At 46.3% G+C, this 26,234-nt stretch overlaps 1 protein-coding gene across 1 annotated transcript; it reads right to left on the bottom strand.

Moving 5' to 3' along the window:
* Nucleotides 1-8,093: 8,093 nt before the first annotated feature.
* LOC124234994 (granzyme-like protein 2) lies at nt 8,094-25,047 on the bottom strand. The gene is given in 9 exon segments (XM_046652691.1): nt 8,094-8,267; nt 8,713-8,964; nt 9,195-9,321; nt 9,693-9,798; nt 9,801-9,842; nt 13,951-14,020; nt 22,564-22,678; nt 23,430-23,653; nt 24,994-25,047. Coding segments are annotated over 9 exon segments (1,164 nt in total).
* Between the last annotated feature and the right edge of the window lie 1,187 nt (nt 25,048-26,234).

The following is a 26,234-nucleotide window of genomic DNA, read 5'->3' as shown; positions in this document are numbered from 1 at the left end:
GGAACTGCAAGTGGCCAATAACACGTGAAGAGGTGTTGCTCTCGGTAGGTAGCAGAGAACCACCAATGTAAATCACAGTGAGATACCAGTTACAGTCAGCAGGTCGGTTCTTTCCTCACTCCTAGATATACACCCTAGAGAAACAGGTGCACACTTCTACCAGATGCATGTCTGAGAAGGGCATAGCGGCATTATTCAAAGAGGAAAAGAGTCGAAAGGTCGACGAACAGCAGCACGAATAACCAAATTGTGGTACATTCATATAATGAAATATTGCATGGCAATGAAAATGAACAAACTATTGCCATGTGCAGCTACACAAATGAATCCTACAAACATGATGTTGTGAGAAAGAACCCAAGAAAACTACATTCAGTATGATTCTCTTTATATAAAGCCCACGACTAGGCAAAAAGTAGCTATATTGGATAGAAATGCATACATAGGTGTTAAAGGTGTGATGAAAAGCAAGGAAGTGGTTCTCACAAAGTCATGATGGTGGTTAACACTGGGGTTAGAGGGCAGAGAGGGCATTTTGACCAGGGAGAGACATATGGGGGATTTCTGGAATGTGGACCATGCTCTATTTCTTGACATATCTTTTAGTGCTTGCTTTGTAATTATTCTTTAAACTGTACATTTATGATTTGTTCACTTTTCATGTGTGTATATTTTGCAATAAAATTTTTAAAAAGTCCGTTTTCCAGAGGGTGGGGATTTGAGAGAACATTTGGATGGAGAGTGGAATGTATGAGAATAGATAAGGACATGTATGTCTTTAATGTTTTTATTTTCTGTTTTAATAAAAAATTTGTAATATTTAAATAAGATTGTGATTTGTTTCACAGCATCCATAGCTGTTACACGTACTTTAGACTGTTTTATTATATTTCTGTCAGTTACAACTTTTTCTCCTCTAGGATGTTGGGACATTAAAGTCCTGTGCTTCCCACATCCTCCCTGGGCCCCCTAGGCTGCCAACAATGCAAATCTTCTGGGCAGGCTGATGCTGGGTCACTTCCTCTCTCTCCCTCTGATGCTGCTGTAGTGAGAAACCGATCTCATTGCTCTTGGCTTTGTAGGAGAGCAGTGTGCTACTGAGCCATTCCATACATCCTCAGGGCTGCCTTAATGTCATTCTCAGAAGGACGTTTTGGAAGCTCCTTGGGAAGTTTCTACTGATGAGCTTGTGATGTTTCATGGAGTGTTAGTGGGAGAAGGCTGTGCCCGTGCCATTGTCTTCCCACCATGTGTCTGATGGGAGCGAGACTGTCTTGCCAAGAATTGGCCTGTGCTGTTGTCCTTGTAGGAAAGAGCAGGTGAAAAGGGCATTCAGTGGAATCTGCATACAGTCCTCTCATCAGAGTATTTAGTGGGAAAGAGGGCCCCAGACCCTGCATGTGGCAGAGAAAGATTTGAAAAAAGGTGCAAGACCCTCAGTGGTTCTTGCCAGAAGAGCTTACTTCTGAGACTGAGCTGCTGACCCTGGGGCTCTGGGTAAATATAGGAAGAGGTGGAATTGGACATATTCCCTAAGACCATCTTCCACAAATGCTCAGACAGTCCAAATATTCAAGATGGGAGGGTGGTAATAGACATTGTGATATATTCATGGGATGAAATGCTGTCCAGCTGTTAAAAAACATCATTTTTAGAAGACTGCTTAGTGGCATGGAGCAATTTGTGTCATCTGATATTACCTGGAATAAATAGAATGTAGAATGGTGTATACATATTTGATACTAATTCTGTTAAAGTGAAAGACATGAAACCAGAACAACCATTGTATGTGACTCTTATTTTCACCTTGCTATTATCCAACTTTTCTCTATAATGGAAATATATTAGTTTTATAGGCAGAAAGAGATTTAGGGCGCATGATCCCTATAAACAGCAAACACTATTAAGCATCGTGGTCGAGATGAGCTGGCAGTTTAGTGAAACAATTTCCTTTTCTTCCAGGGGACACAGGTGAACCACATTTGTAGTCTCACTTGAGGTCTCGAGGTCTTGGCTGTGTGACTGTTGCAGCAAATGGGAGGTGAGTGGAAATGCTGTGGGCACCTTCCAGACCTGGCTCCACACACTCCTGGGCCTGACCACGTAGACTCCTCCCCTTCTAGAGTTTTATGCTGGTGAACCGGGGAACATGGATGTCATCTTCAGAGGACTGATCCTGGTCCCTTAATCATGGGTTGACCATATAATTATTGTCCAGACTGGGCCACTTGAGAGTAGAAGGGGCACTACTCACCAGGAAACTCATTTTGGGCTTTGTGTGAGCAAGAAATAGACTTCTGTTGTGTTAGTGACTGAAATGCTACAGTCTATCAGTTAGAATAGTTAGGGTTATCTTAACTAACACACGGACCAACTTACTTAAGCCTACCTTTTTCTGGATTGGAATACTTTTTAAAATGAAATTATTTTAGTAAATATACAATTTAAAATATTGAATAAATTAAAAAATAGAAAGAAGAAAACTGTCAGCCTTAATCTCAGCACCCAACTGACCACTGTTAACAGATGTATTTCCAGCTACGATTTTTCTGTGTATATTTTTATATAAGTTTGATCACAATATATTTAGTTTTGAATCCTATAGTTTACATTATTCAGCATAAACATTTCCCTGATTTTATTAAAAATCTATTATTGAGTATTGTTTTAGATGTCACTTATATTTAATAAATAGGCTTTTAAGTTGTATAAGTAATACATAAAAGTTGTAGAAAAATTAGGAAAATGGATATGTAGGAAGAAAAAAAAGCCTAAAAGGAAAATATGTGTATAAGCAAAAATTTGATTGTAGTATATACTGCTCTCTAAGTGCTTTTGACTTAAATATACCTGGTGAACATTCTTCCATCTGGCAAAATGTAATTTTATCTCAAAAATTTAAGGTTTCCATAGTGCATAGTCCTGTGTAACTTTTTAAAAGCTGATATCCAAGTTAGTGCTGAACCTTGGCATTGTTTCTATGGCTTGACTTGTGTAACAAATCTGTAAAGAATAACCTTGTCCACTTTTCTCAGTGTGGTTGATGGCTAGGTGAAAGACTCCTTTTTTTCGTTTAAAGCCTTTATGTACAAGGTGTGAAAATGCCATTTTCTCAGTGACCATACTGAATGTAAGCATCATTAGTTTTGTAAATATTTCCTGATTATATAAAACTAAAATTATTAATATTTCCATTAGCATTGATTAATTAGTGAGATTTTACTTTTTTTCCAAATGTTTATTAGTTTTTTTAATAACATGCCTATTAATGTTCTCACCCTAGTTTCTTAGATCCATGGATAATGCAGATGTTAAGAGCTCAAGAATCCATAATGCACATGCGCCATATTTTACCATTTTCCTATTTTGGACATTAATACTGATTCCAATATGGAGTCCATTATTAAATAATAGTGTGATGAACATCTTCATGAATAACCCACACATGCGCACATACATACACACACATACTTTAGCCCTCACATAGGAATAAGTCCCAGAAGAAAAATCACTAGATGAAGAGAGAGAAATAGATGTAAACTGACTTTGAAACCACTTTAAGGAAACAGATACCATCAAGAGCATCCCAGTCTTCCTGATGCTACAGGCATTATTAGGTAATCGTTTTCCTTCCTAACGTGTGTCATTCTACGTCAAATGCTCCTGTCAGATGTGAGGGGGAACTGACCCACCAGGCACTGTCCTTCAAGACCACACACCCATGTCCCTGGTAGCAGATATCCCTGGCTACTCTCTCGCTGGCTCTGGCTTACACCCTGCGGCTCCGTGGAGCTCCTCATGGCTGACTTTCTGGGGTCTCTATTTCTTTAGTGTGACGGCTTCTTCTAAGAGTGTCCTTTTTCACTGCTGTGACCCGAAGTTGTCCCCTGGCTCCTGTACCTTCTACTCTTTGCTTATTTATCTCCACACGTGCATTCAGCTCTTCCCTCCCCTGTGCCTCTACCAGTGCTGTGAGCCCCAGGGGAGGCTTGGCAGATGGACATGGGGACAATCTTGACTGAAAAATAAGCTTTTGCAGTGTCCCAGTGGTGTAGTGGTTAAGTTTGTGTGCTCTGCTTCGGCAGCCTGGGGTTCGTAGGTTGGGATCCTGGGCACAGACCTATGCACTGCTTGTGAAGCCATGCTGTGGTGGCATCCCACATACAAAATAGAGGAAGATGGACACAGATGTTAGCTCAAGGCCAATCTTCCTTAGCAAAAAGGGGAAGATTGGCGACAGATGTTAGCTCAGGCCTAATCTGCCTCTCCAAAAAAAAAGCTTTTATTTGCTTTTTGTTATTTTTCAATGTGCTGGGCTTTGCTTTTTATATCCATGTGATTGATTTGTTATTCTTTTTAGTGAAGTTCCTTCTCTTTTTGATATTGGTCCTAATTGATTCAATATTTGTCCAGCTCTCATGAATTTGTTGTGTTCTGTCACGTCCAACTCACTGGTGGTGCTGTTTGAAGGATCGAGACACTAAATAAGGTCGTATGGGTCACAGTGAACAGTCTTGTCCTTGAAACATGGCATTTTGTGAGTTTGTGGACTGGGACCCATGCCTTCTACATGTAAATAAATAAAGATAAGGCTGCCCAGGTGCCTCCTCCCTCCCTCCCTCCCCTCCAGACATTGACTCCACTGAGCGCAGACTGGGGACCTCAGGACCTGTGAGTCTCTGAGTCTTTTCCAATGTCACATGGCCCTTGTGGAATTGAACAAGGTCACCCATGTGAAACTGTAATGTGCAATACAGATAAAATAAGAGAATTTAATTATTTTCAAGACAATCATGAGGATTCCAAATACAGATACATCTGCCAAACTGACCTGCCTGGGGGAAGGGGAGGAATCAGGGGAGTTTAGAGGAAATTTCTCCTCACTATAAGTTCCCCAGTATCAGGGATAGAGCCTGTTATGTGCCTGGCACAAATAGAGAGACCAACACTTGATGTATTGATGGATGGCCAGGTGGTACTTTCCAGCCCAGCAACACTGGAGCCCTCAGGTTACAAAGCTGCCATAACCCAGGTTGCCAGCAGGGGGCATCAGGCCAGGCTGAAAGGGACTGAGGCTGCTGAGTGACTCCACAGGCCATGGTGGCTGAGGCCCTGGGGGATGCTGGGCTGGCTGGAGGAACCAAACTGTCTCTGCTCAGGTGGGAAGTGGGTACTGGCCCCTCTGATAGGCATCAGGTGGGCTGGCAGATCAGGTATGACAGAAACATGCAATAGAGGAGAATTCACATGGGGCTTTTGGAAGTCTGTTAGGGAGGTGAGAGAGAGACTGGCTCAAGACAGGGTGGCCTGGAAGGGAAAGGAGCTGGTGGCCAGGGCAGTCACATGGACAACAAGTGCTGGAGTGGGACGGTCAGCCAGGGAGGAAGGTTGACTGAGCTCAGTGCTGGGCCCAGGACAGGGCAGGGAATGGGACCAGAGTGAGGCTGGGGGCCATCGTAAGAGCATCTGAGCCTCCGAATCTGCAGATGGTCCTGGCTGTGGGAGAAGCTATTCTTGCTGGAGAGAGAGGCCCTGGAAGCAGGAAACTCAGTGCCCACGGCCTGGCCCTCTGGCCTCCTGGGTCCATGGAGTTGCTCCCCTTCGACTGCCCTGCTCCTCTCTCTGTCAAATTCTTGGGGGGTTGGTGATGGTGGTCGGCTTAGAGATGTTAAGAAATTTCTTGGGCCCAGAAAGGATCAATTTTTGGGGAAGAAGATTGTTGTTTTATAATGGGCAACCTTTAGACTCAGCCCTTGCATGTGGACTGGAGCCTTCACTTAGCTTTACGCTGACTTTTGGTGAGGATATTGCTGATGGGATTCAAGGTCACCAGGATGGGGGCAGGGCACTGTGTGGAGCAACCGAGGGCCTGGGAAGGCAGGGGGAGGTGGGGCTGAAAATGGGTGTCACAGGGTGTCTGGCAGAGCCAAGGCAACAGGGGAGCCCTGTGTGCTGTCATCCAGTCCCTTCTGAGATCAACTGCACCCTGGGCTCCTCTCCTGGGCAGAGGTGAGTTAGTGAGGACACCAAGAAATGTTACTGGTTGTTAAGCTGGATCCAGAGACAACTCTCACTACTGCAGCCATTTTGTCTGATCTGCCCTTTCCTGAGTTGGAGTGAGAGATTTTAATTACTTGTCTTTGTAGCTTCACATTCTCTGCCTTTCTATGAACAGCCCCCTTCCCAGCTGATAAGAGAGAGGCTCACACACTAATCTTTTAGTGAACACCCTTCTTTCCAGCCATCCATGTTGAGTGTCTATGTAGAATTGGACTTATTAATCTAGGTTTAGGATGGGAGCTGGGGTCTAGAAAGTTCTTGGGCTCAAATTGAGGAAAATCCCTGACTGTGCTGGGCAGAAGTGTCAGGAATACAGAGGGTTTTGTGAGATGGGCTGGAGCCTCTGGAATGGGGATGGTTACTCACCTGTCCCAGGCTTGGGGTGCAGAAGAAAGGCCAAGCAGAGCAGGAGCCGCTGCATCTTCCCTGAAGCTCTGCTCAGGTCAGAGGTGCTGGTGTTTCTTCCTTCCAGACACACGGTCCCCGAGGGGAAGGCAGTGGTGTGGCCCAGGACCCCACAGACCTCCTAGACCTGTGCTTCTGGTTTCCTTGCATCATCTGCAAGGTGGTTTGTCAAAGTTATCTGGCTTGCGGTAGATGACAGTAGCTCCGTCAGCAGCCACACTTGCACTCTCAGTGCTGAGTCACAAGGTGAAAGCAAGAAAGAACAAGAAAGCAAAACCTGTGCTGCAGCCAGCAGAGAAGCTGGACCCCAGAAGTCCCTCAGTGACTGAATCAAGAATGTCTCCATTTCTCAGCTCTGTTCTTTTCCAAGGATGGATGGATGAAGTCATGAATAATTACTTAGCAAGCTAGGTCAAGGGAGGTGAGCAACATGGCTCCTGCCCTCAGAAGCTGATGGTCAGCCAGAATAGACTGAGAATCGGTGGTTAGAGTACAGGCTGGTAAGGGCTGTGGTGGGGGTCTTCTTGCTGGTGTGAGATAGAGACTGGACCTGCCTTAGGAGCATGTAGAGCCGGACACACCCAAACTGCCCCAATGGTAACCCCGCTTCCCGTCTGACCACCATTCCAGCCTTGTATTTTTGGAATATTTGGAAACATGTCTTTAGGTGTAAATATTCTGCAAGAAAGAGAGCTTCCTTTATCCCACCATTTTGAACAAAGTCCTGACTTGATATTCATTGGGCCAAAACAAAGCATCATTGGGTTCATCAGAATTTAGTGGCCTGATTGGTTATACTTGGATCATTTAGCACACCTGGACCTGAGGTGGGGACTGTTCCACCCAAATCTTAGTGCCTGTCTTTTTGGGAAGGGGCTCCTCCTCGAGAAATGCTGGTTACTATTGCCAGGCGGTGGGGAAGTGGATGTCAATCATCCAAATAATTACTACCCACCAGGTATTCTCTGTCCAGGGTCCAGTGAACCACGGCTCTGATGTCCCTGGTCCTAACAATTATAAGCATTTGCAAACAGATTATCCCAACACTCTCACCAGTGTGCTGACAGATGAAGGAGTAATGGAAAAGGAAGTCATTATGAGTTCTAAATAGCCAAATCCCAATTCTGTTAAAGCAACAGCATCTTATGAAGACATAGAAAAAGAGGGAAAGGCAGAATGCTTAAGCATTAATGATGATGCTTGCTGGGTGGTGGAATTCTCAGTAATTTTAATTTTCTTATTGATACATTCTACCTTTAACTATCTTTCTATGATGAATATGTATTACCCTTCTACCCAATATACATTTTCCCGTAGTCAAAGCACGCATCAAGGGCAAACATTCAGCAAACCACTTCTTCTTTCCAGTCTAACCTTCTCTAAGCTGGGTGTTTTAAAAATGAGATTACTTTTCTGAATTCATTGTTCTATACAAGATGTAGAGATTGTTGAAAAATAGAAGCAAAATTTCCTCAATAAGCTATACGCTAGGGTCAATTTTAGTGATAAAAGGAGGAATCAATGGTTTCCACTCTAGAGATGAAAATTTATTAAGTCCCTGGCAGCCTCTACTCCACCCGCCTCTGCACAGTGCAATTCTGGCCTCTGTCCCACAGAAGATGGATGGATCAATCCTGGGGGCACCTGAGTCTGGTCCCTGCTGCCTGAAGTATTGTGCTTTTTATCCAGGGCAAAAAGCTCGAGATCCTGGTGAAGGTATGTGGAGGTTTCCCATTGCTTTTTCCAAAGGAGACAATGCCCTGGGCCATGTTGTTACACATGAGGCGGCCCCTGGAGTCCCCCTGTGGACAGAGAAGGGAGAAGTCTCAGTTGATCCTCTGGCTGCCCCCTTCTCGGCTTCATATCCTCCCGGGTGCTCTCCTGCCCCCATCTCAGGGCCCAGCTGTTTGGACGGGTAGCGGCTGAGTGGTCACCATTCACCTTGGCTCTGAGTGTTAGGGAGATTGGTGGATGCTCTGTGATCTGTCTGCACCTTGAGCCTGTGTCCTGGCTGTGTTCTCTCTCCAGCTCAACCCAGTCCCAGGCCCTCCTCTTGTTTTCCCATGGACAAAGGCCAAGAGATTGGCTGGAGAAAGATGCCTGGGCCCCACATGTTAGGAACAGCATGCTTCCACCCATGAGTGGACCCAGGTCAACCATTGGTTTAGGGTGGGAGAAGGCCTGGCCTTGTCACCCCAGCATCACTGTGTCCCTGGGGCAAGGTTGGGAAGACACTTGTCTTCTTACGCTTGCAGTGGCCTTTTTGTTGTTAGGGTTCCTCACGCACAGCTGGATGGAGTTGTAGTTTTTGAAGAGGTCCTTGCACTTCTGCTCATTCTGTACTTCTAGATCCACCTCCTGGAGTGTGTTTGCCTTTTTGCCACTTGCCTGTTTCCCATAGCCTGCCACACTGCACACCTGCCCCGGCCTCAGCCAGTCCCGGCTCTGCAGCAGAGTGATGGTCTTCACAGCCCAATTGAGTTGAGCCTTGTTTTGCAGCTGGTCAGAAAGGTGAGAGACGGCAGTTCAGGTCCCTCCCTCCAGTTGGGCTCAGAGCCAGGGATGAGGTTGCTTGTACCCCAGTCCACCAGAGTCTCCCGAGCCCCCTTCTATTACATTGACCCAGTACAGCAGACAGGTGGGAGGAGAGGAGGGGACTGAGACCCTGAATGAACTGTCTGCTCCCTTGTAACCTGTGTGAGTGCACCTGAAATTCAGCAAGCTGGTACCTTCAGTAGCATGATGTCGTTGACCTTTGAATTATCGTTGTGAGGGAAGGCTTTGAGCACAGGAATGACCTGCTGGCTGTTTTCCATTTTTCTGATATTGTGAGCACCCAGGATGACACTTATTTTTCTGTAAAGAAAAGGTGGATTGGGTGAGTCACAGGAGATACGGCTCAGTCTGTGAGAGATAGATTGAAGTTCCAGCCAAAGGCACACCTACAGCTGAGTCAGACAGGGAGGAAGGGAAAAGTGAACAGTGTCACTATGCTCTGCTGCGTAGCAGTGACCCAGCCTGGTTCTTCAGCAGCCTGTATGTCACCCAGGCCTCTGTCCACACGTTCCAACCGTGAATCCCACACTCACTGTGTCCTGGCCTGAGCAGATCAGATTGCTCCTCTGATTAGTCATTGGCTCTCTGTGCTCAGGGACCTTCTTGAGTTACAGGCCCTGGGACAGTAGCTGGGGTTTCCAGGAAGACAAGGACTCACTTGGGCTCCTCACCTTCCATTACAGTGAACTGCTCCCAGCACGAAGTTGTCTTGTACCAGGAACCCTCCGCCTTTGCTCCCACCACCTATGTCATTGTAGGAAAGTACAGACACCATGTGGGCCGGGAGTGTGGTCTGGCCTCTCTGCCCCATCTGATCTTCCCTGAAAGAGAAAATTGCTGGATCTCTGTGTTCATGGCAAACAGTGGCTAGTCACTGCCTGGTGGCCTAAACCCATGGGATGTTCAGAGGCTGGGGTGGTTGTATTGTCCTCAGGGACCCAACACAATGAGATGGGACTGTGGGCTTCAGAGGGCAGCTGGCGTGCTTGCAGCAGGACTTGTTTCCTGGCTTTGTTCTCAGTTTCCTCCTGCAGAGATGAGGCGCTCAGCCCTTGTTCTGGAGCAAACACACTTCATATACATGTTAAGGGGACTGTCCTAGAAGCCCTGGAAATTACTTTCTCTGACCTACCCTGGTTGCTTCTTTGTCTCTAGCTTCTCAGACTCCTGTGTCCTTACTTCCAGAATGAGCCTAATCTGAGACCTGAACATTTTGAGCTCACGGAGCTGAATACTATGCCTTCTTTCCCCCTAATCCTTGGTCAGGCACGTAGTACATACCCCAGAAATGCTTGCTGGATACATGAATGAACATTCCTCAGTTTGCTCTGGTCAGCAGCCAGGGAGGAGCAGTCCTTATTCAATCTGAACCCCGGCACAGATTTATCTTTCTAAGGCATTGAGCTCTCAGGTCTAAGAGGGCAGAGTACAAAGGTTGGGAAGTCAGAGTGAGATGGGGAAATGTGCAGGAGGGGGCCTGGGTAGAAGCCAGTCTCCACTAGGGCTGTGGGCTCTGTGCTGAGACAACACTCTGATGGCTCAGTTAGTTTCTGAGTATCTGCTCTGGTAGAGCTGAGTGTCTCAGCAGAATCAGAACAAGGTGAGTGTGACACCCACGTAAATGAGTATGAGCTAGCTCTTCTAGTCTTGATCCAGAGGATAGCTCCTGGGTTAGATAACCACTCTTAGCTTTGTAGAATGGGGCATTATATCCCCCATTTTCAGCTTTCCCCACACCAGAATCATGTGCTATTCTAATATTGTCACTTTCCAGGTGACAGGAGTATGACCCATAGAAGGGACAAGACTCACCAGGTCTCTCTGGGCTAATTTTATTTTCCACAATTTCTCTGCATTGCATATCTGGTGATAGATCATGGGATCAGCAAATTTTGGGAATGGACTGAAGGAAGGGAGGATCATAATGACAGCCTCACTGGGACACTGTGGAAGTGTTGGTGTTGGAATAAGCCAGGCTTCTGAGGATCTCCAGAGGCATTTACCTCCTTCAGGCCTGGAGGGTAGGAGATTGACCAACAAGAACAGAAGCAGCAGCATCTTCTCTGAAAGGCTGATCAGGTCTGAAGTGGTGTGTGCCTTCTCCTTCCAGGCTTTTCAATCCTAGAGGTGAAGGAAGAAGGGGCCGGTTCAGTGACCACCAATTTCCTCCCAGTTCTATTGATTCTCAAGATTAGAGCTTTCGTCACATCCCTCTTCCCCTCACAGAAAAGGGCTGTGTGGTGAAGGTTTTGCAAGAGCCACATTCTTAGGAGACCACATTCTCCAGGAGAAAATCCTGAATTCTCTGAATGGAGATTTGTGGGGCATTTGGGATTAGCCAGAAAAGGTGTCCTCTTCCCCTAAGTGAGACCCTCCAAGATCATGAATATGACCCCACCATGCCTTGAATTTGTGGTTAGGTAACTGTCTACTTCCTAAAATAGCATGCATCTATGCAATCCTACTCTTTGTAGAGCTTCATTCTTTTGATAGCTCAAGGTTCTTTTTTTGTATAGATACCAAAACACCAAGCACTAGTCTCTCCTAAAACACACTAGCCATGAGCCTAGTCATCTATTCACTTCGTGGTAGTTTAAGGCACTTGCAACCTGTTGGGGCTGGGGGTGAGGAGCAGAGATTGGGGATGAAGTGCAGATGGGGCATTGATGAGAGTACTAGGAAGAGAAGGTAATGACAGAATAGGAGAGTCTGTGAGGAGGGGTTTGACAGAGAAATGCACTTGAGTTCACTCTGTGATCCCAGGTTGCCCTGATAAAGCTAATGTTGTTCTCAACTTCTTGATGTTTCAAAGACCCCAGAGTGAAGTAGTTGGGGACATGCAGATGTAGACTGAAACAGGAGAACCAAAGCTTTGCCACTCATTCTGAGTTTCCTTGGTCACTCCTCTCCCCCCTGGTGCAGGTAACCTGGTGCCCCAGTGAAGACCATGATGCAGGCAAAGGTCATACCCCCGAGGCTCCCTGTCCCTGGTGAGGAATCTGGCATGGTTGCTCCCAGAGTTCTCTGCACACAGGTGCTTGAGGGCTGTCAGCTTTTGGACAGGAGAAGTTTCAAGTTATGATGCTGCTTTGAATACAAGCATTCACCCTGACAATTTAAATTATTTTTCTTTGTTCTTATATAATTTAATAAATATATGTGAAGACTTTGAAAGAATTATCTCAAACTGAGCATAATGCTTATGCTGCTTTTGCATCTGTTGGATCAGTCATTTCCCAGAAGGTGGAACATGTCAAACATCTCATTTTCATTCTGTGTCCCAGACGTGGCTGTTTCTTTTAGGGGATATCACTGTTCTCCTTCCTTTGATGACTTAGGCCTCCTCTTCACCCTCAATTCGGAAACCACAATATGTTTAGCAATGTTTTAATGATTTATTAATTAAATGTGTGTTCATACCTTGGGTTATTATGTACCCATTAAATAATATTTATGAAGTTTTGGAAGCATAGAAAATTATAGATGGTAGAATGTAATTTTGCCCCAAAGCAGTTGTTTATCATTTGAGTGCATCTTGTCACAGAGACCCGTGAGAGTTCTTACAATTTCCGTAGCTGGTTTCCTGTACTTTTGGCTGTGCTATCACGTTTTTCTGATAGATAACTCTCCTCTGAGCTATTGGGACATTATCTCAGGCTACATGTCTACCCCACAAACAACTCAGACACCTGTTCTCCCAGGGTTCCCCCTGGATCCAGATTATATCGGCAGGCAGTTCCCTCTTTCTGATCTCCTTCTCTCTCTTTGCCCCCTGTCTCATTGGACCCACACCTAGCTGATCATGACTCTGCTGCTCTGACCAAGGGCAGAAGGCACCTGTGCCTGTGCTAAGCCATCGTGTCTGGAGAGAAGCTTGGCTGCTCTCCTGAGGCTCTCATTACTAAATTTGTAATTGCTTTAGAACTTTTCAGTGAGCAGAAAGAGAACAGAAAGAGGGGAAGTGAACTGAGTGTCTGAGATGTCTGGAACACTGCATGCAATATATGTCTAATGGGAGTCCCAGAGGAAGAGGAGAGAGAGAAAGGAGAAGAAAAAATATTTGGAGAACTAATGGCTGACAATTTCTCAATTTTGGTCGAAACAAACCCAAAACAAACCTAAATCATTAATGTAAACCCAGAAGAAGCTCAGTAAACTGCAAGTAGGATAAAGTATCACAGAAGAATGGGCAAGATTTCCCCCATTCCTCCTTCCCTTCTACCCTAGATCTCATGGTCTCATTTACAGTCCAGCTCTCTCTTCAGACAGCCCCTCTGGCTCATTCTTCCCACAGCTGCTACTTGTATACCATGTTAGCAGGGGAGAAATGTTAGGATGGAGATGCTTCTGAGTCTGTGACATCGACCAGACATGATGCCTCTTCTGCTTGACCTAGAAACCTGAGTGCTCAAAGGAAAATGTAGCTCCAAGGATGCCATACAGGTGCAGAGGAGATTGCTGCCCACTTTCTACAAAAAGTATTTCCTACCATTAGAGCTTTATTCCTTTTGTATTTTTGTATTATAAGAGATTTGTTTTTACTACTACTTTGTCAATTGTGGCAAAATACATATAATAAAATTTAGCTATAACCCCCCCTTTTTTTTTTTGGTGAGGAAGGTTGGCCCTGAGCTAACGTCTGTGCCAATCTTCATCTATTTTGTTTGTGGGATGCTGCCATTGCGTGACTTAATGAGAGGTGTGTATGTCCATGCCCAGGATTGGAATCTGTGAACCCTGGGCCACTGAAGCAGAGTGTGTGACCTTAACCTCTACACCACTGGGCCAGCCCCTATTAACCATTTTTAAGTGTACAGTTCAGTGGCATTAAGTACATTCACATTTTTGTGCAACCATCACGACTATCCATCTCCAGAGCTTTTTCCTTTTCCAAAATTGAAACTCTAAACTCAATAAACAGGAACTTACCATTGCTCTCTCCTTCTAGTCCCAGGGAATCATCACTCTCCTTTGTGTCTCCATAAATTTCTAAGATATTCTAATGTAAATGCAAGAACCTTGAGCATGGTCTCATTTTAAACCTTACACCTTGTTTATCAATTAGACCTTATTAGGCAGTAGGCCAACTCTAGGCAAGCAGAGATTTGAAGAGAAGTGAAAGACAGAGAAAGAGCTGGGGAGGTGGCAAGCGATGGCAAAAAGCCTGCCTGAATTCATCCTTCTGCCCTCAACTACTAGGATGAAGGCGAGGTTCCTCCTAACTTCTGAATGTGTTCAGGTGGGACAGAGAAGTCTGGCTTTCCACACTTTTGGGTATCTTGGAAGATAAAGAGAGAGATAAGCAAATTTCTTCATCTGAATGGGGTATTGATGTCATCAGGGACAACTGAGAGGAGCTTGAAGCCTAGTGAGGGATTCTGTTCTTGCTTGCAAGGAAAGAACAGCCCCAGTGAAGAGAGACTGCCTCCACCCGGGCTCTGCTCCCCTGCCCTTTCTACACAACTCACTGTCCTGAGAAGTAGGAATATAAGTGTCATTGCCTCCAGAAAGCACATCCCTATTCTGATCCTCAGTGGAGCTGCTCAGTAGGGTGGAGGATGGGATCTTCTTCCACTTGTCTGGTCTCCTTCACTACCTGAGAGTTTAGCTTGGCTTGAGGTGTGAGAAAGCTTAACTTGAGGCTGAGTCTAGGGGGTCCTGGCCTGGGTCTCTGAGGAGAGTTCTGGAAACCAGAGGACAGGTATGGTGGCCAGAAGACAGGTTGTTGAGAGCCTGGGATAGTCTGTGGAGGTGGAGATGGTGGGGAAGGGAGCCCTTTGTCAGGACCACTACATACTGAGATGGGCCTTCTGGCTTCTGTGGGCAGCATGGCATCCCTGTGCCATGGCCAGGCTCCTTCCTTAGTTCTCAGTTTCTCCCTGTTTTGATGAGAAACTCAGCTTGGGTCTGTAGCAAGCATGCTTCAGATACATCTTATGGGGAAAGGTTCTGTCTTTAGGGTAGACTGTCCAGAAGATCTGGAAAACACTTTCTCTTGCCTATGCTGGTTGCTTCTTTTTCCATGACTATCTCACTTCCCTGTGTCCTGCTCCCTTCCAGGATGAGGATGGTCTCTAAGACCTGGAAATTTTGAGCTGATCGGGTAGGATACTCTGGTATTTTTCTCTTCCATCTTGAGTTGGACGCATATGAAATACCCATAAATATTTGATGCATGAGTGAAAATACATAAATTTGCTCTGGCTTGCATGTGTGTGGGAGATCCCCACAAGGATTCTGAACTCCTGCCTGGATTTATCCTTCTAAGTCGTTGAGCTCTCAGAATAATAAGGGCAGAGGACGAAGGATGGGAAATCAGAGTGAGATGGGGAAATAGGCAGGAGGGGTGTGGGTGGGAGCCAGCCTCCACCAGGGCCATTGGAGCAGTGGTGAGGCAACACTCTGTTGGCTCAGTTAGGTTCTGTGTATCTGGCCTGGTATTGCTGAGTGGCTCAGCAGTAGAGGGACAAGGTGAAGGTGATACCTAGGAAACTATTAGCCAGCTCTTCTATTCTTGATACAGACAAAAATTCCTGGGATAGATAACCACTCTTAGCTTTCTAGAATGGAAAGTTATATCCCCCATTTTCAGCTTTCTCTCATTGTGTACCATTCTAATACTTTATCAGAGTCCTGGTTACAATGAGTGGGCCATGAAAGGGAGAAGCCCACCATTGCCCTTTGGAGAAGTTTTCATTTTTGTGCTTTCAGTGAATTGTTGTCAAATAGAGCTGGTGTTCAGTAAATTCCTGGGTAGGACTGAGACAAGGATGGGTCACAGAGGTAGCCTGGCAGGAGCTGTCTGCAAGTAGTAAAGTTGTTGTAAAAATCACATTCTTAGATAGTTGCTGAGTTAGCATGATCACATTCACCAGGAGGAAATACTGGGTACTCAGATGGAATGGATAGGGGTTTGGGGCACACTGGCCTGAGTCAGACATGATATTCCCTACCTTGGTTTAATTCTGGGTGAACAAAGAGCCTGAATATCACCCCACATTGCCTTTCATGTGTGGTTAACACCTGCATGCATTTTTCCTATAATATCATCACTTGATGCAATCCTTTCCCTTTTAGTCTTTACTGTTTGAGGGCCTGAGCCCTTTTTTCATATTCATTCAAAAGGGCCCAACTCTTGTCTCACCTGAAACACGTTAGCCAAGAACCCAGTCATCCATCAACTTCTTGGTAGTTTCAGACAATGGCAAAATCCTGGGTGTGTGAGTGCAGGCTGGATATTGGGCAGGAAGTGGAGATGGCATGTTAAAGAGAGTAGTAAGAAGGTAAGAAGAGGCCAAAAGGGGAGCCCTTAGAGGAGAGTTGACAGCAAATGTGCTTGAGTTCAGTGTGTGTTCCTAGGTCACCCTGATAAAGCCAATGTTGCTCCAAATATCATGGTGTTTTCAAGGGGTCACAATTTCCAGTTGCAAGGTATTTAGAACAGGCAAGTAGAGCTATAAAGTGATGAAATCAGACTTTGTTATGAATTCCCCCTGTCCCCACCATTCCTGTCCTAGTGTGCTTGGGTCACGGGGCCCCATTGAAGACTGTCATTTAGGCCAACTTTCTGCACCTCATCATTCTCTGTCCCTGGTTGAGAGCTTCTGCTTTAATTTTCATGGAAAGAAGAAACAATCCCAGTTATAGGAGACTGCCCCAACCTGGTTGTTGTTTTCTTCCCTTTTCCTATCACTCAGTGTTGGGAGAGGAATGGTGGCTGCACTGGAAATACTGGCCATTTCCCTTTTAAAAACACATTCCTAGGCCTAAGCCTTAGTGGAGCAGCTCTCTAAGGTGGAAGATAGAGTTTTCTCCAAACTGGCCAGTTTCCTTCTTTCCCTGGGAGGAGCTCAGCACAGTGGAGAGAAACCAAGAGAATCTGGCCATTGGATCTTCCAACTTTGGCCTCTGAGGAGAATTTTCACAAGACAGGATCCTGGGAGTTGAATGGGCTTCCAAGTATCTTAGGAGAATGATGAGAAACTGGAGGTGTTTAGCTGTAAGAGAGCACAGTTGGGCTGAAAAGATGGTATGTACGATAGCTGTCCCAAATTAAGGACTGTAAGGTGGGCCTGGGTGAGATTTTCTCCTTGAGGTTCCAGAACTGGGTGGTTGAGTAACTTGGTGACTCACACTAATAGAGGGATTCCAGAAGATACTCAGATAACTTAGATTCTACCAGTTAATTGAGAAATACAGATGTCTGGAAGCCCCAGTGGGGCTGATTAGTGTTTACAGGCAGGAGATGAAATGGATCACATGGTCCCATGTGGCGCATCCTCTCCCGTAGGTGTCAGAGCAGCCCGGATGGCCGCATGGCCAGAGGTTTTGGAGAAAAGAGAGTGTAAGGAGCAAAATGCCCCTATGGAGGAGCCCAGGCCTGGTAGTGGAGACATCAGGCACCCTGTTCCTTTGGAGTTCTTGCTGAATAGCTGTGTTGGTCACCTCTCATTCCACACTTTTTATCTCAAAGGAGCAAGACAATCTACATCACTGTGTGGCCATACTTTCCTTTTTTAATATTGAGATATTTTTCTCACATGGAAAAATTTCACTAATGCCAAATATTTAAAACACATGAACAATTCTACTTTAAGTTGGTGGAGTGGGGTGCTTGATTCCTTCCCTCTTGTCTCCTAGGGTGCTCCAGGACTTGAAACCATGGGGCATGATGATGTACACGATTCCCTTAGCTACTATCATCTGTATTTCCAAGATGATGTGAAATGATACAAGCAGAGTGCACTGTAATAAACAATGGAAGTTGTGGTGTTTATTGGAACTGGATGCTCTTCCATTCTTGTTGGGTTTCACTTAGATCTGGGTCACTGAGGACTCTGAGAACAGAGCACAGAGATCCATGAAATGCAGACCAAGGCCACTCTCATGCCTGATTGTTAGGCATTTGTGATTCTCACTATTGTATTTCCAGGGCACTGCACCAGGCCTGGCAGTTGACTGATCCTCACTAACCATGTATGTATTGATGGATGGCAGGAGCAGAGCCGAACTGCCAGATGTGACCAAAAGGGATAGGCTGAAGTGACCTGTTGCTGCTGAGTGACTGAGCAGTGCATGGCCCCTAAAGCTGGGGTAGATGCTGCCACCTTGTCCTCCAGGACCCAGCACAGAGCCCAGCTGAGTGTCCACTCTTCCAGGAATTTTGTCACCACAAGGAGGAGCCCCCTTGTCACCCAAAGGGTATGCAACAAGCAGGTGTGGGAACCTGGACCAAGAACGTGTGGTGATTTCCTAAGGAAGGTGGTCGTGATGGGACGAGTGGTCTCCCAGTCCCTCAGGTGTCCCTTAGCCCAGCTCACTGCCCCTGTTTATGTGGGCTTCCTCACACCAATCACCTGGGCCTTTCAGGGACATTCCCTTCAGAGGGAGATTCTCTTTGGATCCCAGACTTGCCTATGTCAGAAGGTCAGGGCCCTAGTGTGTGTGAATGTGTGTGTGTGATTAAGGGGAGAGTGTATATCAGCATCCAGGGCATCCCTCTCAGTCCTGACTGCTATCTCCAGCTCTACCCCAGCTCTCCAGTGTCCTTCTGGAGCATCAGGAACAAGGTCCGTAGACTGGATGGGGGACCCTGTGGACCCCTGTAATCTGGTTCTATAGACTGTAGGTATATTCTTTCCTAGATGCCCCCAGGGCATTCTTCCTCTGGGTCGCTGCTGGGCACACATCTGTCACCTTACTCTTGAACAGCCTTCTCCTTTGGATTCCCCACACACAACGGGTCGAGCTGCTGTAGTAATGCTGGTCTGTGATCCTGCTGTACCTCCATTTCCAATCCCTGGAGTGTATCTGAGAGCTACCAACTTCCAGATATCCCCAGCCTGCCTCCCTGCACATCTTCCCCTGTATCACGTAGTCCTGGCTGTCGTGCAAGATGAAGAACCTCCAGGCAGAAGTCATTTGACCTTGTGTTTCAGATGGCCGGAAGAGGCAAGAGACAGCAAATCATCTCTTGTTCGTCTTGGGACCTAAAGCCAGAGAAGAGCTGTTTACTGAGCCCGTCCTGCAGAAGGTGTACCAGTCCGTTGAGTGGCCTGGGACCCAGCAGATGAGTCAGGCTGGAGGAGAGGGAGAGTGTGGGGCCCCATCAATTCCTGAACCAGAAGACAGGCATGAGGCTCGTGTGGTTCTATCCAGTGCCTGTCTTTTGTCTCCATCAGGATGTGGATGGCTCTCTGCACAGGGATTTGCTGCTGGGAGGTTTCCTCCTCTGTGATGTTGAGGGTATGATGGGTGACATCAGATTGTGGTAGAAAAGATGAAATGGGTACAATTCATCTTGGCTTTCCTTAGTCATTCTGGTCTCTCCTTGCCCTGGGAATTTGGGGTCTCAGTGACGACTATCATGCCAGCAAAGGCCTTCACTCTCCAGTTTGAATAGCACGTTCAAAATCAACACTGTAAAATTTCTGAAATGGTTTAGTAATTTGCTCCACATCAATGCAGTAGATCATAATGTAGCCTTGGAACATTATCGTTTTGAAAATTCCATGAAAACCTGAAAATAAATTGTGGTAGGATATCAGTGTATGGAGTTCTTAATTGTTGTAGGGTTCATGCCACCTAAAATCTTGATCATTCATAATTTATTTAGCAGACTTCATGTAGTTCTGATAGTTCTTTCACATTTCTGTAATAGAAACGTTCCTATGAGTTATTGGGACTGGCCTGTGCTACCTTCTGTTCTCCCACTCAGGGTTCAGACTGCTTCCTCCGGGGCACCCACATTTTCCCAGACAAACTCAGACACTGTTATCAAGGTCACCACCGCTCACCTCTGAGATTCTGCTCTAATTATGATGAATGGCCAGCGTCTAGTTTCTCCTGACTCTGATGCTCTGCCCTGGAGCAGAAGACCCAGGTCTGCAGACTGGAAGTCTACCTTAGTTTCCGGTGACGTTACTGAGCATAAGCTAGTCATGATTTTATGAGTTCCCAGTCAAGTCAGTAGGGCCTTTAATGCACAGAGTCCCAACCTGGAGAGAGAAAGTGGGAGCAATTGTGTCGTTTTTTGCTAGAGTGCAGTGTGCAAAAACTTTCTTTTAATGCTTTTTGATGAGGAAAATTGGCCCTCAGCTAACATATGTTTCCAATCTTCCTCTTTTCCCTTCATCCCCAATGTCTCAGTACATAGTTGTATATCCTAGTTGTAGATCCTTCGAGTTCCTCTAGGTGGAATGCCACCACAACATGGCTTGCCAAGTGGTGTGTAGGTATGCACCCAGGATCCCCACTGGTGAACCGAGGGCCATGGAAGTGGGGTGCGAGAATTTAACTACTCGTCCAGGTGTCCAGTCCCCAAACACTTTCTTGCTAGAACTCTACTGCTGAGGTTTCCTTAATAGAGAAGAGTGCAGAGCTGTGGGAGGCAGTGGGCCTGGCTGCCAGGATGGTCAGGAAGGAATTGTCTCCTGGAGGTGAGCACCGTGAGGGGTGGAAATCTTTTCAGCAGGGCAGCTGGAGGCAGAGAGCTGCCTGGGAAGTGCTGACAGGCAGAGAAAGACATGGAGGTGAGACATGTCTGCCCTGGGTGTTTCCTGGGGACTGAGTCCTGAGATTGGGCTGTGCTCTGGGCTCTAAGTAGATGTTATAGAGAGGAGGGGCTGAATGGGGGACTCTTCCACTGCTCTCTCCTCCTCCCTCCCCACCATCAAGTATTCTTTCCATTTGTGAATGCAAACATTTAATAGCGAGACTGTCATCCTTCCAAGTTTGCAAATAAAGGAGAATTCCTGTGGGTAGATGGTAGCACATATAGAGATTGACTGAGTATTGTCAAAGATGTATTCTTGATTAAAACTTTATTGATAAATGTCTTACACTGAATATTAGGCTAATGACTTTCTGATAGAATGACCCATATAATAATGGTCACATTTGCCAGAGCGTTTCTGTGTATAGTCGCTTGGATTTGATAAAATGTGTTCTCAGTGATTATTCCATTTAAGTTCATGGAAAGTGCAAAAGTTCAGATGATAAATGCCACACTGCAAAGAGTAATTAACTTTTTTCCCCCAATTATTTTTATGAGGTCGTAGTGGTTTATAATATTGTGTAATTTCAGGTGTACATTATTATTGATCATTTTCTTTATAAACTTCAAGAGTAATTTACATTTTGATGGAGGTAGAAAAATCTGTCTGCTCATTCTGTTCAGTTACCTTCAGAAGGTATTTATACCATGATTTTAAATTAAGTGGCTTCTGTAATCTTTTCTTCGAATATGGGCTAATCTTTAGGGCAAAAGTCACGTTATTTTAGTCAATATTTTGTGTGCAGTTTTGTATAACTTCACTGTTCAAAACAAGAAGCGGATCCTCCTCACATTGAAAATGAGAACACTGGTCCACAGTACTGTGGGGATTGGCGTGGTGAAGGGTTTAGGAGAAGGACTCTGGGTGTGATGGACGCATGGGTTGCTCCATCTCTTGGCCGCTGTGAATAGTGCTGCTGTGAACATGGGTGTTTATTAGCTATCTTTAAGCAAGCAAATCTTGTTTTTTTCTTTTAGTGCTTGTATGGTTTAATTTTTTACATTTAGATGTCTGATCCATTTGAGGGTTATTCTAGATGCTGGTGTGAGGAGTGGATCCAATTTTCTCTTTTGCCCAAATAACTACCTAGTTGTTCTAACTCCGTCCATTAAAGTTTATTGTTTCCCAGCGGTGTGAGATGCCAGTTTTACCATTAAATTAGGCCTCGTATGGAATTTCAGTTCTGTCCTTTGTTCTGCCTGTCCCACACACACCATGGCACACAGTTTTAGAGCATACAGTCGTCCCTCAATATCCAAGGGGGATGGGTTCCAGGATGCACGTGGATCTCAAAATCTGCAGATGTTCAATGCCTTGTATAAAATGACAAAGTATTTGCATATAACCTTTGCGCATCCTCCCTTCTCTATGTTTTAAATTATCCCTAGATTACTTATAACACTTAATACAATGCAAATGCTATAGTCGTTAATACTGTAGTTATTGTTTAGGGAATAATGACCAAAAAAGTCAGTAGGATGCTACCATCGCTGGCTTGTCGATCCCCATTGGTTGAATCCATGGGGGATACGGAAAGTGGATTGTACTTTAATATCTACTTGGGGGGGGGGTCTCTGATAGGCTGGAGAGTAGACAGCCTTTCCCTGGGGAGAGAGATGTCCTTCCATCCCTTACCAAGACCATGCTAGGAATGGAGAGGAGGGATTGGATGGCTTGGAGGAGGGAAGGAGTTCATTCTGATCTCCAAGACTTTGGAGGGGATTCATTTGTCCTGAGGAAGAGACCTCATTTTCCTGGATTTGCTCAGACTCAGTCCTGGCGTACATTTGTTGTGTACTGAATGATGCTGACTGAACAAAAGAGAAGAGAGAAGTTGGATATTTCTGCTCTAGATGTGGACGTTTATTAAGGCTCTGGAAAGCCTCCTGGAGCTGGCCTCTGCCACAGAGAAAAAGAGTGAGTCACAGGGCACGGGGGGTGTCTCATTCTGACCCCACTCTTAGAAGCATCTCAATGTTCTCCTTACCCAGGACAAGAAGCTGGAAACCCTGGTGAAGACTGCTGGAGGAGTCCCCATCCTATTTCCACAGGAGATGATGCCCTGGGCCTCATGGTGACACAAGGGGGCCTCCGGTGTCCCCCTGTGGGTGATGAGAGGAATGGACATGAAGTCAGGCCTCCCCATTCCTGCTGCCCTAAGGCTCAGCCCTCAGAGAAGATAGGGACAGGTGGGCTCCTTCAATGTGGGGTGTGGGTGAGATGGGAGGTTGTTGGAGCTCAGAAATCAAGCTTCTGGATCTTTCCATTGCTGGCCTCCCTTCTGACAGTGGTTACTGTCTCTAGCTCAACCCAAGTCAAGGTACCTTCCCCTTCCTCAGGACAAGGCTGCACACGTGTACATTTGTGTCTAGTACTCCTCACCTCCCCCAGAGACAAGATTGATGGGAAAAAGCCCCACATCGCTCAGGTCTGGGGCCCAGGCTGAGGCTGTGGGGATGTAGTCTGTTTGGACTGGTCAGTACCGCCCAGGCCTGTCTGCTTTGGGCCATGTTGGCAGATGCTTGGGGCCTTAGCAGGAAGGTATATATCCTTTTCCTCGGGTTCCCCACACAAATCTGTGTTTGGAAGATTTAGGAATTGAAGCGATTGTTGCATGCCTGATCCCTCAGCATTCTCAGCCACACATCCTGGAGTATGTCTGTTCTATCATACAGGCCAACCAGGCCCACCCCGCCACAGTGCGCTTGGCCCCAGGACTCGGTCTGTTCTGGGTCTGAGGCAGAGCACTGGCCTCACCACTCGGTTCAGTCTGGCTCTATTTTCCAGCTGGCAGGAAGAGTGCAGACCCTCAGGGACTCTTGGGAAGAACTCATCCTCTGCTCCCACCACTACCTGGACACTGCTGCTTCCTCCTCCACGGTCCCAAAATAGGGTGGAGCCCGCATGATGTGAGAAAGCCAGCTGGGCTGGGGAACCAGAGGGTCAGGTAGGTGGGTGTCATTCAGGTTGTTCTGCTGATCATATTCAGGTTGGCGGATGGCTCTGAGCACAGATATGCGCTGCTGGGTGCTGTCCAGCCTCCCGATGTTGTCATCCCCAGGATGACATTTATAGGGCTGCAAAGGAAAGGTGGTCTAGATGTAGGTATGAGCCTCAGGAACTTGGTCCACCAGCTCTGCAGGGCAGGAGGACAGCCCAGGATGGTGAGGCTAAAGCTGTGGGAATTGAGGGGATGGGAGGGCTCTGGGGCTGAGCTGTCTGTGCCCTCTGTTTCTTCAAAGCCCCGAGGTGGGGATGGTGGGGGACATAGGGACTGTGAGTTTTACTTTGCCTAAAATAAATTGAGAGATAGCTTGAAATCATATTTTGGGCCCCAGTGCATCCCTTCCGTTTCCCTTGTCGCTCTTTTTGGTCATGTCCTTCTTTTCTCCTCATTTACACTGGCCTGTTCCATGTCCCCAAGACCTACCTGGTCCCTTTGTCACCCCTTCATTGATAGAGGCCTGCTTTCAGATGGTCCCTCTCTTGAACTCTTCTGGGCCTGTGTTATTGGCCGCCTAGGAAGCTCCTTAGTTCTTCACCTTCCACAGCAGCCAGCTTCTATCAGCACAATGTCTTCTCGTACCAGGATCCCCCCCGCAAGTGCCTGGATCCACTGGAGTCTGGGTCAGAAGATATGCCATGTAGGGATGGGAATGGGGCCTGGCCTCTTAGTAACTGATTATCTCCCCTGGAAGGAAACATTCAGTACTTATGTCTGTGTTCTCGGAACCCATGATGTGGGTACCAGCTTGGTGCTCCAGAAATGCTAGAAGATGGGAGGCAGGAGAGATGATGCAGAGTAAAGAGGAGTTTGGGATTGCAGGGGTCTGCTTCACAATTTGGGAGAGCAGTCCAGGGTTCTTCAGGGAACACTGCTGACTCCCCATCCCAGACCTCAACTCCTTCCACCTCCCCCAAAGGAGGAGAAGAACCTTTACTCCAGGCATGGCCAGCTTCTGCCTCCGCTGCTGAGGAGAGATGTCTGCTTTTGGATGGAAGCCTGCTTGAGAGGCCTCTTCCTGATGTTTCAGGTACTTTCTTTTTCAGCGACCTTCCCAGATCTTGCTGAGTCCAGCTCACGGTCAGCTCATGACCAGCATGGGACTGGTCTTAAGATTCTAGATGTGAGCTGATGGGACTGTTATTGCTGTCTCCTTATCTCCTAAGCTCTGACACTTGGGTGGCAGAATGATGCCAGAGGCTATTGCAAGAGTTTTATGTACACTAACTAATTTAACTCTTATAGGAGGTCTATGAGGTAGGCATGAAATGATTCCTATCTTATGGTGAGGAACCTGAGGAACTATAAATTCAAATAACTTGCCCCGCGATCCTGAGGTAGGAAGTGCCTAGGCAGGCTCGCGCATGGTCTACGAGAGGGGTTGTGTCTCTGAGGTTGGGGACAGTCACTCACCTCCCCTCGTCCTGGGGGGTTGATAAAGGCCATGAGGAGCAGGAGGGGGTGCATCTTCCTAGGAAGGCTGCCCAGTGAGTTGCTGCTGGTGCTTCCTCCTGCCAGACTTTTAGCCCCTGAGACAGGAAGGAAGCTTGGTGGTGGCAGACAGAATTCACAGTCCCATTCTCCTGCTGGTGTGATAGGTTTCATCACTCAGCTGTCCAGGATGCTTGCACCCTAACTGCCAGTGATCTGAGCAAGAGAGAGTCATCCCAGCCAGCACCACGATCCTCCCCACAACCACTGAGTCAGTGCTGGCAGCAGAAGTAGGGAACCCAGGGCGATAGAAAGGGTTCTTGGGGCCTGTGTCCCAGAACCCTAAACCCATCAAATTCATTAATTTCCCAACAACTCATGGAAAATGGTGGCTGCCTATGTCCTCTCTTTCCTCATTTCTGGGATTAGAGCTCAGTCATTTGGACTTTCAGTTTTTCCACAAGAATATTAGTTTCCTGGATTCCTTACTCATTTATACTTGGTGAGGCATGGAGAAGGGTCAAAGATACACGGGTGTGGTGTTAGGTGGGATGTGGCGAGGATGCCAGGAACAAGTTGAAGGAAACAAAAAAGGCAAGGGGAAGCCTGTCTGCCTTCACCCTCTGACCCTTGGTCACCCTGCTGAGATCCTAGGTGCTCCCACTTCTTGTTTATTTATTTTATTTATTTATTTTATTGAGGTCACAGTGGTTTATAACATTATGTAAATTTCAGGTGTACATCATTATCCTTTGGCTTCTGTAGAGACTGCATTGTATTCACCACCAAAAGTCTAGTTTCCTTCTGTCACCATACGTATGTGCCCTTTCACCCCTTTTGGCCTCAGCCCACCCACTTTCCCTCTATGACCAGCAATCTGTTCTTTGTATCTATGTGTTTGTTTTTTAATCTTCCACATATGAGTGAAATTATACGGTATTTGTTTTTGTCTCTCTGACTTATTTCGCTTAGCAAAATACCCTTGAGGTCCACCCACGTTGTTGAAAATGGCAAGATTTTGTCTTTTTTTATGGCCGAGTATTATTCCATTGTGTGTGTATATATATACCACATCTTCTTTATCCATTCATGCACTGATAGACACTTAGATTTCTTCCAGGCCTTGGTTATTGTGAATAAACTGCAATGAACATAGGGGTCCATATATGATTTTGAATTAGTGTTTTCATGTTTCTTGGGAGAATACCCAGAAGTGGAATCAC

This window comes from Equus quagga, chromosome 2 (genome assembly GCF_021613505.1).
Source record: "Equus quagga isolate Etosha38 chromosome 2, UCLA_HA_Equagga_1.0, whole genome shotgun sequence".
NCBI classification, from domain to species: Eukaryota; Metazoa; Chordata; class Mammalia; order Perissodactyla; family Equidae; genus Equus; species Equus quagga.
The sequence above is the reverse complement of the archived record's forward strand: the minus strand, read 5'-3'. Positions and strand labels throughout refer to the sequence as shown.